The sequence below is a fragment of the Coregonus lavaretus genome (genome assembly GCF_964263955.1).
Source record: "Coregonus lavaretus genome assembly, contig: HAP1_SCAFFOLD_327, whole genome shotgun sequence".
Taxonomy (NCBI): Eukaryota; Metazoa; Chordata; class Actinopteri; order Salmoniformes; family Salmonidae; genus Coregonus; species Coregonus lavaretus.
This window is the reverse complement of record NW_028158326.1, coordinates 231,423-245,000: the sequence shown is the minus strand read 5'-3', so window position 1 is coordinate 245,000 and position 13,578 is coordinate 231,423. Positions and strand designations below refer to the sequence as shown.

Genomic DNA, 13,578 nt, shown 5'->3' with positions numbered 1-13,578 from the left:
ACTTCTTCTTTAAGAGGCTCCTCTGTCCTCCACTCGTTACCTGTATTAATGGCACCTGTTTGAACTTGTTATCAGTATAAAAGACACCTGTCCACAACCTCAAACAGTCACACTCCAAACTCCACTATGGCCAAGACCAAAGAGCTGTCAAAGGACACCAGAAACAAAATTGTAGACCTGCACCAGGCTGGGAAGACTGAATCTGCAATAGGTAAGCAGCTTGGTTTGAAGAAATCAACTGTGGGAGCAATTATTAGGAAATGGAAGACATACAAGACCACTGATAATCTCCCTCGATCTGGGGCTCCACGCAAGATCTCACCCCGTGGGGTCAAAATGATCACAAGAACGGTGAGCAAAAATCCCAGAACCACACGGGGGGACCTAGTGAATGACCTGCAGAGAGCTGGGACCAAAGTAACAAAGCCTACCATCAGTAACACACTACGCCGCCAGGGACTCAAATCCTGCAGTGTCAGACGTGTCCCCCTGCTTAAGCCAGTACATGTCCAGGCCCGTCTGAAGTTTGCTAGAGTGCATTTGGATGATCCAGAAGAGGATTGGGAGAATGTCATATGGTCAGATGAAACCAAAATAGAACTTTTTGGTAAAAACTCAACTCGTCGTGTTTGGAGGACAAAGAATGCTGAGTTGCATCCAAATAACACCATACCTACTGTGAAGCATAGGGGTGGAAACATCATGCTTTGGGGCTGTTTTTCTGCAAAGGGACCAGGACGACTGATCCGTGTAAAGGAAAGAATGAATGGGGCCATGTATCGTGAGATTTTGAGTGAAAACCTCCTTCCATCAGCAAGGGCATTGAAGATGAAACGTGGCTGGGTCTTTCAGCATGACAATGATCCCAAACACACCGCCCGGGCAACGAAGGAGTGGCTTCGTAAGAAGCATTTCAAGGTCCTGGAGTCGCCTAGCCAGTCTCCAGATCTCAACCCCATAGAAAATCTTTGGAGGGAGTTGAAAGTCTGTGTTGCCCAGCGACAGCCCCAAAACATCACTGCTCTAGAGGACATCTGCATGGAGGAATGGGCCAAAATACCAGCAACAGTGTGTGAAAACCTTGTGAAGACTTACAGAAAACGTTTGACCTGTGTCATTGCCAACAAAGGGTATATAACAAAGTATTGAGAAACTTTTGTTATTGACCAAATACTTATTTTCCACCATAATTTGCAAATAAATTCATTAAAAATCATACAATGTGATTTTCTGGATTTTTGTTTTAGATTCCGTCTCTCACAGTTGAAGTGTACCTATGATAAAAATTACAGACCTCTACATGCTTTGTAAGTAGGAAAACCTGCAAAATCGGCAGTGTATCAAATACTTGTTCTCCCCACTGTATATATATATATATATATATATATATATTTATATATATATACATACATACATACATACATACACATACATATACATACACATATACATATCATTTTTAAAAATATATTTCCCTTTATTACTTTCCAACCCCACCACCCCTTCCCTAATTGGAGTAAACTAGTGAACAACAATGCTTAGGCCTCTACTTCCAGCTTATACATACTATATACATTTTATGGACACAGTCAATTTTACAATAATTCTATTTAGTTTGTTCTTTCTCCTGAACTTCTACTCTCAACCTCTCTGATCATTTTCATGATGTCCATCCGGTTTGCTTCTATATGCCATATCTTTCTAACTGATCTTTCACAAAAGCTCTCAACATATAACCTATATACTTATTATGGACACAGTATGCTTTACATTATTAGTTATCTTGTTGTTATTAGTTGTTGTTAGTTGTTATTTGTCCCATCCTTCAACTTCATTCAACACCACCCATCTATCTCTTAACACCATCCATATTGGATTTCTGTTTGCCATATATTTTTCAACTGTACTGTGATGTTTTACAAAAGTTCTGAACCTTTCTATTCTCATTGTTTCTAAAGATTGTAAATTGAAAATAAACATTTTGTCACGGCCGTCTACGGAAGGAGTGGACCAAAGCGCAGCGTTTGTAGCGAACATGACTTTATTAAAGTTAAAGTGCACGAACGAGAAAACAATAAACAATGACGGATAGTGAAGTCCTCAGTACACAGACTGAAACATGGAACAAAAACCCACAACCCTAAGGTGAACACTGACAGTATAAATATGGCTCCCAATCAGAGATAACGAGCCGACAGCTGACACTCGTTACCTCCGATTGGGAGTCACATGACGAGACAAGACACTACAACCAAAACCAAACACAACCAAATGAACACACCCTATACCCAACACAACCAAATGAATACACCCTGGCTCAAACTACACAGTCCCGGAGCCAGAGCGTGATAGTACCCCCCCCTAAAGGCGCGGACTCCGACCGCGCCTACACCCCAAAATAGGGAAGGGCTGGGTGGGTGTTGCTCCTCGGAGGCGGCTCCGGCTCCGGGCTTGACCACCACCCCACTTCACTTCCCCCGTAGTGCCCCCGGTCCGATCTGACCCAGCTTGCTGGATCAGGACCTCCGACGCGCACCCCTGGCTTGGCGCGTGAGGTAGGAATGGACCGGAACTGGCAGACGATACGCACCCTTTGCCTGGTGCGTGGAGCCGGAACAGGCCTCACCAGGCTGAAGACTCGCATCCCTGGCTTGGTGCGAGTAGCAGGAATGGGCCGGATCAGGCTGACGGCTCGCACCCTTGGCTTGGTGCGAGTAGCAGGGACGAGCTGAACCAGGCTGACGACTCGCACCCTTGGCTTGGTGCGAGTAGCAGGAACGGGCTGGACCAGGCCGACGACTCGTACCCCTGGTTTGGTGCGAGTAGCAGGAACGGGCTGGACCAGGCTGACGACTCGCACCCTTGGCTTGGTGCGAGTGGCAGGAACAGGCCGGACCGGGCTGGCGACGCGCACCGTAGGTTTGGTGCGAGTGGCAGGAACAGGCCGGGTCGGGCTGGCGACGCGCACCGTAGACTTGGTGCGGGTGGCAGGAACAGGCCGGACTGGGCTGGCGACGCGCACCGTAGGTTTGGTGCGAGTGGCAGGAACAGGCCGGGTCGGGCTGGCGACGCGCACCGTACACTTGGTGCGGGTGGCAGGAACAGGCCGGACCGGGCTGGCGACGCGCACCGTAGGTTTGGTGCGAGTGGCAGGAACAGGCCGGGCTGGGCTGGCGACGCACACCGTAGGCTTAGTGCGAGGAGCAGGAACCGGCCGGGCAGGGCTGGCGACGCACACCGTAGGTTTAGTGCGTGGAGCAGGAACAGGCCGGGCTGGGCTGGCGACGCACACCGTAGGCTTAGTGCGAGGAGCAGGAACCGGCCGGGCAGGGCTGGCGACGCACACCGTAGGCTTAGTGCGAGGAACAGGAACCGGCCGGGCAGGGCTGGCGACGCACACCGTAGGTTTGGTGCGAGAGGTAGGAACAGGCCGGGCTGGGCTGGCGACGCACACCGTAGACCTGGTACGTGGAGCAGGAACAGGCCGGTCCGTACTGGGAACACACACCACTGGCCTTAACCGGGGATCAGGAACGGGCCGGACTGGACTGGTAACACACCTCAGTCTCTCACGCCGTGCCTCAATTACTTCCCTCCCTCTACTCGCCAATGGCTTCCGTAATCCGGTAGCCTTCTCTCCACGTCTCCCTGTGGCAGCCTCCTGCTGCCCAGCCGCCCAAGCCATGTGCCCCCCCCCAAAAACTTTTTGGGGTTGCCTCTCGTCCCTCCGACGATGGCCCTGCTGACGCCGTTGCTCCTCTCTCGCCAGGGCCTTGATCCTCCCCCAAGGTACCTTGCCCCCGAGCATGTCCTCCCAGGACCACGATTTGCCCACCTGGGCCATCGCCAGCCTCTCGATCTCCTTACCCGGCGCTTCCTCCCATGTCCAGTCTCCTTGCTCCTGGACACGCTGCTTGGTCCTTTTTTGGTGGGTTTTTCTGTCACGGCCGTCTACGGAAGGAGTGGACCAAAGCGCAGCGTTTGTAGCGAACATGACTTTATTAAAGTTAAAGTGCACGAACGAGAAAACAATAAACAATGACGGATAGTGAAGTCCTCAGTACACAGACTGAAACATGGAACAAAAACCCACAACCCTAAGGTGAACACTGACAGTATAAATATGGCTCCCAATCAGAGATAACGAGCCGACAGCTGACACTCGTTACCTCCGATTGGGAGTCACATGACGAGACAAGACACTACAACCAAAACCAAACACAACCAAATGAACACACCCTATACCCAACACAACCAAATGAATACACCCTGGCTCAAACTACACAGTCCCGGAGCCAGAGCGTGACACATTTTTGCTAAAAGTATTATTATATTATTGATCGATTGACTATGACTTTTCAGATCACCCACTAGTGCTATCTGCAGGGTTAGCTCCAGGTAAATATTGCAATCCTTTAGCCATTCCTGGACCTGTGTCCAAAAACAAGATACAAATGGATAGTACCAAAACAAATGATCTAATGATTCTCTCTTCGCAGCAAAATCTGCAGAGCTGGGAAGATTGTATCCCCCATATAAATACATTCTATTGGTAGCAAGAATTGTATATAATAATTTAAATTGAAAAATTATACGTTTTGAATCCGGCGTCGTTTTGCGTATCAGTTCATAAACACTATGCCATGGAATCGGTACGTCAAAAATCTCTTCCGAACTATTTTGCAATCTATATGGGAGGGCTGTCAATCCTTTGGTCCTTAAATGAAACTGGTATACTTTTTTATTCATCACAATTTTCTTTAACCAATTATATTCTTTAATGCAAGGCCGACAGACAAGTTCCTTACTTTCTCCCCCTTCCACTTTCCTCTTCCATTTTTGCAGTAATGCTGCTATTATTTGGTTGTAATTTTTGGTAGAGCAGACATTTCCATATGTTTTTGTTAGCTGCATGTGCGACATAACTCCACCAGTCCTACCTATGATATCATTTACGAAGATTATACCTTTTTTAAACATTTTGTCAATTTTTTATCGATTAGTATTTTATTTTATTTATTTATTTATTTTACCTTTATTTAACTAGGCAAGTCAGTTAAGAACAAATTCTTATTTACAATGACGGACTACACCGGCCAAACCCGGACGACGCTGGGCCAATTGTGCGCCACCCTATGGGCGTTTCTGGAGGATTCAATTGAAATTGCAACCAACTTTCTATGGCTTGTTTTAGAAATAGTGATATTTGGGAGATTATTTCCTTTTCAAATAACTGAAAGTGAGAGGTTGTAATCTGAATAAAGGGAAAAAGGCCATTCTTGATCATTGGATGAGACAATCTTACTAATTTGGTAGAGAACAAGTTCAGATTTAATTATAACTTTTGTATGACTGAAGCTTTTAGTGCTAGGTCTAATTATATATTTAATATTTAATAATTTCTGTCCTCCGACTTCATATTCATTATATAAATAGGCCTGTTTAATTTTGTCTGGCTTGCCGTTCCAAATAAAATGGAATAGTTTTTTCTCATATAATTTACAAAACTGTTCTCTTGTGTAGGCAAGACCATAAGCAAATAGGTAAACTGGGATAACACTAAAGAGTTAATAAGGGTGATTTTTCCACAAATTGACAGGTATTTACCTTTCCATGGTAGCAAGATCTTATCTATTTTTGCTAACTTTCTATTAAAATGTATTGGAGTGAGATCATTTATTTCCTTTGGGATATGTATTCCGAGTATATCCACATCACCATCAGACCATTTTATTGGTAAACTACATGGTAATGTAAAAATTGTATGTTTTAGTGATCCAATATGTAAGATAGTACATCTATCCTAATTTGGTTGTAATCCAGAGAGGTTAGAAAATGTATCTAGATCCTCTATGAGGCTGTGGAGGGATTCAAGTTGTGGATTTAAAAGAAAACATGAATCATCAGCGTACAATGACACCTTTGTTTTTAAGCCCTGGATTTCTAATCCCTTGATATTATTGTTGGATCTGATTTTAATAGCTAACATATCGAAGGCCATAATAAATAGATATGCCGATAGTGGACAACCTTGTTTTACTCCTCTTGACAGTTTAAAACTTTCTGAGAAATAGCCATTATTTACTATTTTACACCTAGGGTTACTATACATGATTTTAACCCAATTTATAAGAGATTGTCCAAAATTGAAATGCTCCAGGCATTTATATATAAACGCCAGTCGTACTTTATCAAATGCCTTTTCGAAGTCTGCTATGAATAGCAGGCCTGGTTTCCCAGATTTTTCATAGTGTTCTATTGTTTCCAGTACTTGCCTTATATTATCTCCAATGTATCTTCCATGTAAAAAACCTGTCTGATTAGAATGAATAATGTCCGACAATACCTTTTTAATTATATGCGCTATACATTTTGCTAGAATTTTTTTATCACAACACTGAAGTGTAAGGGGCCTCCAATTTTTTTAAATGGACACGATCTTTATATTTTCCACTTGTATCCTGTTTCAGTAATAATGAGATCAGACCTTCTTCTTGAGTGTCTGATAATCTACCATTTACATAGGAGTGGTTAAAACACGCTAATAACGGTCCTCTTAGTATATAAAAAAAGGTTTGGTATACCTGGACTGGTATGCCATCCAACCCTGGAGTTTTCCCGGACTTAAAGTATTTAATTGCATCCAGAAGTTCCTCCTCTGTAATTTCACCTTCACGTGAGTCTTTCTGTATGGCTGTTAATTTTACATTGTCAGTAGAAAAAAAATCTCTACAATTAGCTTCAGTTAGAGGAGATGGTGGCGACTGAAACGAACACATATGCTTAAAGTACTTTGTTTCCTCCTTCAAAATATAATTTGGTGAATCATGGGTGACTCCGTAATTTGTAACCAGTTTCAGTAAATTATTTTTGGTAGCATTCCTATGTTGAAGAATAAAAAATAATTTGGTGCATTTTTCCTCATATTCCATCCAGTTTACTTAATTTTTTATAATATATTACACTTGATCTTTCTTAAGTTCCTCCATTTATTTTTGTTTTTCCTCTAATTTATTCTGAGCCTCTATGTTACAGTTTTTATTGCTATCTATCTGTTCTGTTAGACCTTCTATTTCCTTTGTTAGTGTGGACTCTTTTGACCTAAATTGCTTTTGTTTTCGAGATGAGTACTGAATTGCATGGCCTCTAAAGGCACATTTAAAGGTGTCCCATACAATAAAGGGATTTGCTGTACCTATGTTATGTCAGAAAAAATCAGTTATAAATTATTCTGTCCTAGTTAAAAACATGTTATCATCCAATAGGCTTTGATTACATTTCCAATATCCTCGCTCACGTGGAAATTCAGTAAGAGTAATGTATATGCCAGTTATATGATGGTCCGACCGCATTCTGTCCCCTATCAACACTTTTTAACTTTTGGTGCCAACGAGAATGACATAAGAATGAAGTCAAGACGACTTGCTTGATTGAGTCTCCGCCATGTATATCTCACTAGATCAGGATATTTAAGCCTCCATATATCTACTAGTTCTAATGTATCCATGACATTCATGATTTCCTTAATAGCGTGAGGGTGATTGTTTGTAGTGTGATTTCCTTTACGGTCCATTGAGCTATTTAAAACGTTATTATAATCTCCCACCATAATAATAGAGTCTTGAATTGCTTGCAGGATTGATAATTTATTCATATATATTGTCAAAGAAGTGTGGATCATCATTATTTGGTCCGTAAAGGTTAATGAGCCATATCTGTTTATGGTCCAATAACATATTTAAAATAATCCATCTACCTTGCGTATCTATTTGGACAATTTGCACATTCGGATCGAAATTACTGTTAATTAATATCATCACCCCTTTTGAGTTTCTTTGCCAATGGGAGAAGTATATTTCTCCCCCCCCCCCCAGTCTTTTTTCCACACAACTTCATCTATAATTGTTGAATGGGTTTCCTGTAAACAATAGATATTATATTCCTTCTCTTTGAGCCATGTAAATATTGTTCTTCTTTTGTTATTATCTGCTAAGCCATTACAATTATAACTGGCTATACTTATTTCACCATTCACCATAATGAGATACAAGTTTCAGATCTATTTATCATTACAATTATAACTGGCTAGGTCTCCTATTATTTATACACCCAAAAGATAAAAAACAAACAAGGTCTCCTATTATTTTCTTCTCAATCATTTAAAGCTGCAATATGTAACTTGTGGGGGCGACTGACCAAATTCACATAGAAATGGGAGTTATAGATCTGTCATTCTCATTGAAAGCAAGTCTAAGAAGCAGTAGATCTGTTCTATGTGCGCTATTTCTATGCTTCCCGTTCTTAATTTTTGCGTCTTTTACTTTCGGTTTTGTACACAAGCTTCAAACAACTGAAAATACAATATTTTTGGTTATGGAAAATATATTTCACAGCGTTTTAGATGATACAATGGTTCTCTGCTCTATACTTGCTTGTTTTGTCACATAAACTGAAATTAGGCGAACTATTAGAATTTTACCAACCAGGAAATGGCGGAGGGATTCCTCCATAGTGCAGCTTTAATGAATTCTAAACAAGTCACACAATCAAAGAAACAGTCATGCGTCATGCTGTGAGTAGAACAGAAATTGTAAATGTTGTGGGCATAAACGTATTATTTGTCATGTTGTTGTTGTTTTAAATGATTAATTGAAACAAAAGAGACTGATCAACTCTGTTTATCTTTGTTTTCTTCCAGATAACTGAGTCAGGCAAGGAGACGCTACCAACATGGCTTCACTGGGACTGGAAGAGCAACGTCCTACAGGGTCTACCGCTGGGGGAGGACAAGGGTGTCCACTACATCACCGTCTCCACATCCAACGGCAGCCAGGACATCTTCTCCATCGAGGTGCACCCAGATGAGCACCCTGACACCGACCCGATCCAGTCAGCATCCAACAACGAGGCCCAGCCGTTCGTCTGTGGCAACGAGGAGCCGGTGACGGTGCTCACGGTGATTCTGGACGCCGACCTGACTAAGATGAGCTCCAGACAGAGGGTGGAGCTGCTTGGCAAGATGAGGAAGTTCTCTGGCGTGGCGCTCCAGCACATGAAGATACTTCCCGTGGTCAACAACAGATTGTTCGACATGTCCGCCTTTATGGCCGGACCGGGAAATGCTAAAAAGGTGGTGGAGAACGGAGCCCTGTTATCCTGGAAGCTGGGCTGTTCCCTGGACCAGAGTAACGTCCCTAACATTAGCAGCGTCCAGGCACCAGCTAAAAAGGGCACTATGTCGGCTCAGTTGGGATATCCGGTCGTCGGTTGGCACATCGCCAACAAGAAGCCTCATATTCCAAAACGGGTGAGGCGCCAGCTCAACAATACCCCTACTCCTGTTCTAGCTTTGCCTCCCCCAACGTCTGTCGTCGAGCCCCCTGTTCGCATTGTACCAACCCTGTCGTCACCTGCCATTGCTGCCCCCACAGACAGCTCTGCCCCACCCATGAGAGGGCCTGTGCCCTTGCCCATGAAGCCCACGATCCGTGTCAGAGACTCCTATGCCCACACTCCCACTCAGGGTGCACCCCTGCCAACCAGAGTGATGGAGTCCACTAGTACCATCTCCATTCAACCCACGATGACCAGGCATACCGTTGTGGAAGCTACACCGACACTCCCTCCACCCACCACAGTCGCCACCAGAAAGCCAACCAAGAAACCAAAGAGACCGAAGACCACTCCGATGCCAAGGGAACCCAAGACCACCACTGCCAAACCAGCCAGACGCACCACTCCTTCGTCCATCGTGCCTGACCCAAGTAATGAGAAACCAGATCTCCGCAACCCCATTGATCAGGTCAATGCCTTCGTGGGCACATACTTTGAAGTGAAAATCCCATCCGATACGTTCTTTGACAAGGAGGACGGTACGACAGACAAGCTGAGGTTGACATTGAGGATGAACCACAACGAAGTGGTCGGAGATAATTCCTGGATACAGTTTAATAGCACAAGCCAGCTGCTGTACGGTCTACCTGACTCGAACCACGTCGGGAAGCACGAGTACTTCATGCAGGCCACCGATAAGGGCGGTCTGAATGCGATCGACGCCATTGAGGTCCGTGTGAACCGCTGGGCTTCCAACGATAAGTCCCCGGTCCTGTTCCAAGCTCGCTTCCACGGGGAACCTCGCCAGGTGACCAACGACATCCACAAGAAGATCCTGCTCATCAAGAAACTGGCGTACTCGTTCGGGGACCGCAACAGCAGCACAGTCACCCTGAGGAACATCACCAAGGGGTCCATCGTGGTGGAGTGGACCAACAACAGCCTCCAGCAGAACCCATGCCCGAAGGAGCAGATCCACACCATGTCCAGGAGGATCTCCGATGCCCAGGGAAGGCCCTCCCAGACCTTCATCTCCACCATGGAGCCTGAATTCAAACCCATCGACATCAAGGTAAAAGGGACGGCCGCCTGCCGGAATTACATGTTTGTCCCGCCAGGGGAAATCACCATTCCTATCCCCCCGGCCGTCACCCCGGCGCTGGGTACCGGACGCCAGAGCACCGACGACGTCTACCTCCACACGGTCATCCCTGCAGTGGTGGTGGCGGCTATCTTGCTGATCGCCGGCATCATCGCCATGATCTGCTACCGTAAGAAGCGCAAGGGCAAGCTGACCATTGAGGACCAGGCTACCTTCATCAAGAAGGGGGTGCCCATAATCTTTGCAGACGAGCTTGACGACTCCAAGCCCCCTCCGTCCTCCTCCATGCCCCTCATCCTGCAGGAGGAGAAACCCCCACTGCCCCCGCCGGAGTACCCCAACATGGCCAGTCCAGAGACCACCCCCCTGAACCAGGACCTTCTGGGGGAGTACACGGCTCTGAGGGACGAGGACCCCAACGCCCCCCCCTACCAGCCCCCGCCCCCCTTCACCGTCCCCATGGAAGGTAAAGGCTCTCGTCCAAAGAACATGACCCCCTACAGATCCCCACCACCCTACGTGCCCCCCTAAGGTTAGCTGGCTCCTCCAGAGGAGGAGAGGGGAAGCAGGGGGACTTGTAACCGTCTCACACCAGTGTTGTCTGTTTGGAGGAGGAGAATAGAGCCTCTGCAAAGTGGTAATGAACTTTGGACATTTTGGGTTGGGAGGGTTTTGGGCTGATCTGATCAAGGCTGGGTTGAAGTTGAAAGATGTGAGGGAGGGAGAACTAGGTGGTAGCCTCGGCAACAGTAACCACAACAATGACACTATTCAGTCTCTCGTCGTCTCATTGGCTACAGCTGAACAGCTAGTTTGGGAAGACACACCCCTCCTGTCCCAGCGCTTTTTTTTCTCCTTTTGAAACTAAATGGCCTTTTGTTTTATTTTGTGTCTTTGGTTATGTTTTTCTTCTGTTTTTGACTGACTTTAAGATCAAACTACTTGCCTTTTAATCTTCTTTTATCTTGAATAATGCAAGAGGACAATAAACAAACATACTGCAGGCAAAAAAAATTTTAATAGAGAGAGAGAAGAGTTATATGAATGAAAATAAACACAACGTAATCATATTGATCTGGGACAACCCTGCAGACAGCCAGACAACACAGTGGCGGTGGCTGTTTGGTTTCAATAAGGTTTGCCTTTTAACACTAATTGTATGTTTTTACCCTTATTCACACAATGTCTAGATGAGCATAACAAAGTTAGCCTAAAAAATAATTAGAAATTAGTATAAAAAAAGTTTTCTGTTTTGTTTGTTTTATTATTTTTGTTTTTAAACTGTATATCTGGAAGATGTTCTGTTAGATAGATAGATAGATAGATAGATAGATAGATATAATTGTTTTGGTGGTGGTGGAGCAGAACTCCTGACTGAAATAGCCTGCAGGATCTATTTTTCCCCCCGATCAGAAAGGAACGGTACACCCAGTAGGTAGGCCTGGTTACCCTGGCCTGGTTATTACCAGATGGTTACCCTGGCCTGGTTATTACCAGATGGTTACCCTGGCCTGGTTATTACCAGATGGTTACCCTGGCCTGGTTATTACCAGATGGTTACCCTGGCCTGGTTATTACCAGATGGTTACCCTGGCCTGGTTATTACCAGATGGTTACCCTGGCCTGGTTATTACCAGATGGTTACCCTGGCCTGGTTATTACCAGATGTATTGTTTTTACTTTGCCCGAGTTTCCCGAAGCCACCCAAAATCATTCAAGAGGGAAATAAAAACACAATACAAAGCCCCTTTTATTATTCTTATTCAAAATGGGTTAAACTGAGAATCATTATCTGAATATGATCATAACATTGACAATTTGAATGCCATTTTGCCTTTATGGTGATGCGACAAGTGTCTTCTGTAAATAACGATGGATCGGCCTGTTGAAATAATATGAAGTGTATTTTTAGTTCAAAAACGTTTGTGTAAATCAGATTTGGAAAAAGCCTCCTGCAGTTTATTTTAGACAAGGGGTTATTATTTTTGTATGTAGTGATGATGCTCTTGTTTTCACATTTTATGCGGGAAACAGTTTAGTGCTGTTGAGAGTGATTGAGAACGTCCTGAAAGGGATACATTTATTCACAACTCAAAGGTAATTGTTGAGAGGAGGGGAGGAAAGTTAGAGGGCGAGAAAGAAAGACATGGGAATGTCCCAATAACAAGATGACTAGAAAACACTGAAAAAAAATGGTTGATAAAATCTCTATCAAATTTTTTTACAAAGTTTTTGATACAGCATCAAATTGTTTAAAAGAAAAAATACATGAATAGTGTACTGACTGCAATTTGTAAAATCTTAGCGTAGAGAATTGATTCTTCATTATATACCTTTTCTCATTGTTTTCAAGGGATTTTTTTTTGGTTTTTGATTGCATATTATCTCATTGAAATGTACTTCCTGTTATACAGTCGGAATGACCCATTTTATGTAATCACACGTTTTATTTAATTTTCAAGTTCTTCGCTGACGAGTTTTGACTTTGAAAGTGACCCTTTTTGCAATAATGTAAGGTGCTGTCCGGTGGTGGTGAGTGGTCAATGCAGGTTAAATGAGTGATGATGAACTACTCACATAATAATGATGATGTACCTACAGTACATAGTTTGTTTTTTGCCGGATGCCAAGTTTTGCTTTTTGAGTGTGCATTTATCATGTAAGCCGACCTCCGTCCATCTTTATCCAGATCATTCTTCCTTCTTCACACGTTTTGAAATTCAAGTCCTAAAAGTATTGGAATGAATGAATCATCAATACATATAACAGAGTGGATTAGGGTGGTGTGTCTTGGGATGCTGCCGTACATTATTAATATAGAGATGTATTTTTTATTGATGAGCTTCGGTTATAATTGGTTTTCTAATGCTTCCCTCTTGTATTGATGAGTCAATATGTCTACGTCGATAGAGGTTTCAGTATCAGTAAGTCGTGTATCCATCTATCTAATCTGTCAGACATTTGAGACCCTGATTCCTGTCACAGTAACTGGTGAATAATTATGTCTCCTTGTAATAAAACTGGTATTATTAATCTGACTAGAATGAAAACATTTTGGATCTGGAACGTCGAACTATTAAAAAAGGTTAACATGTTGTAAATCTCCTTTCAGTTCAATGTGTCCATCACACTCACCGCCATGA

General features: G+C 43.8%; 1 protein-coding gene across 1 annotated transcript in view; it reads left to right on the top strand.

The window, feature by feature from the left end:
• LOC311124125 (dystroglycan 1-like) overlaps positions 1-12,684 on the top strand; it is a 30,587-nt gene extending 17,903 nt beyond the window's left edge. The window contains exon 2 of the mRNA XM_084198334.1: positions 8,699-12,684. Within this exon, the coding sequence (XP_084054460.1) occupies positions 8,699-10,966 (2,268 nt within the window). The 3' untranslated portion in view covers positions 10,967-12,684. The remainder of the gene's footprint in view (positions 1-8,698) is intronic.
• Positions 12,685-13,578: the final 894 nt, after the last annotated feature.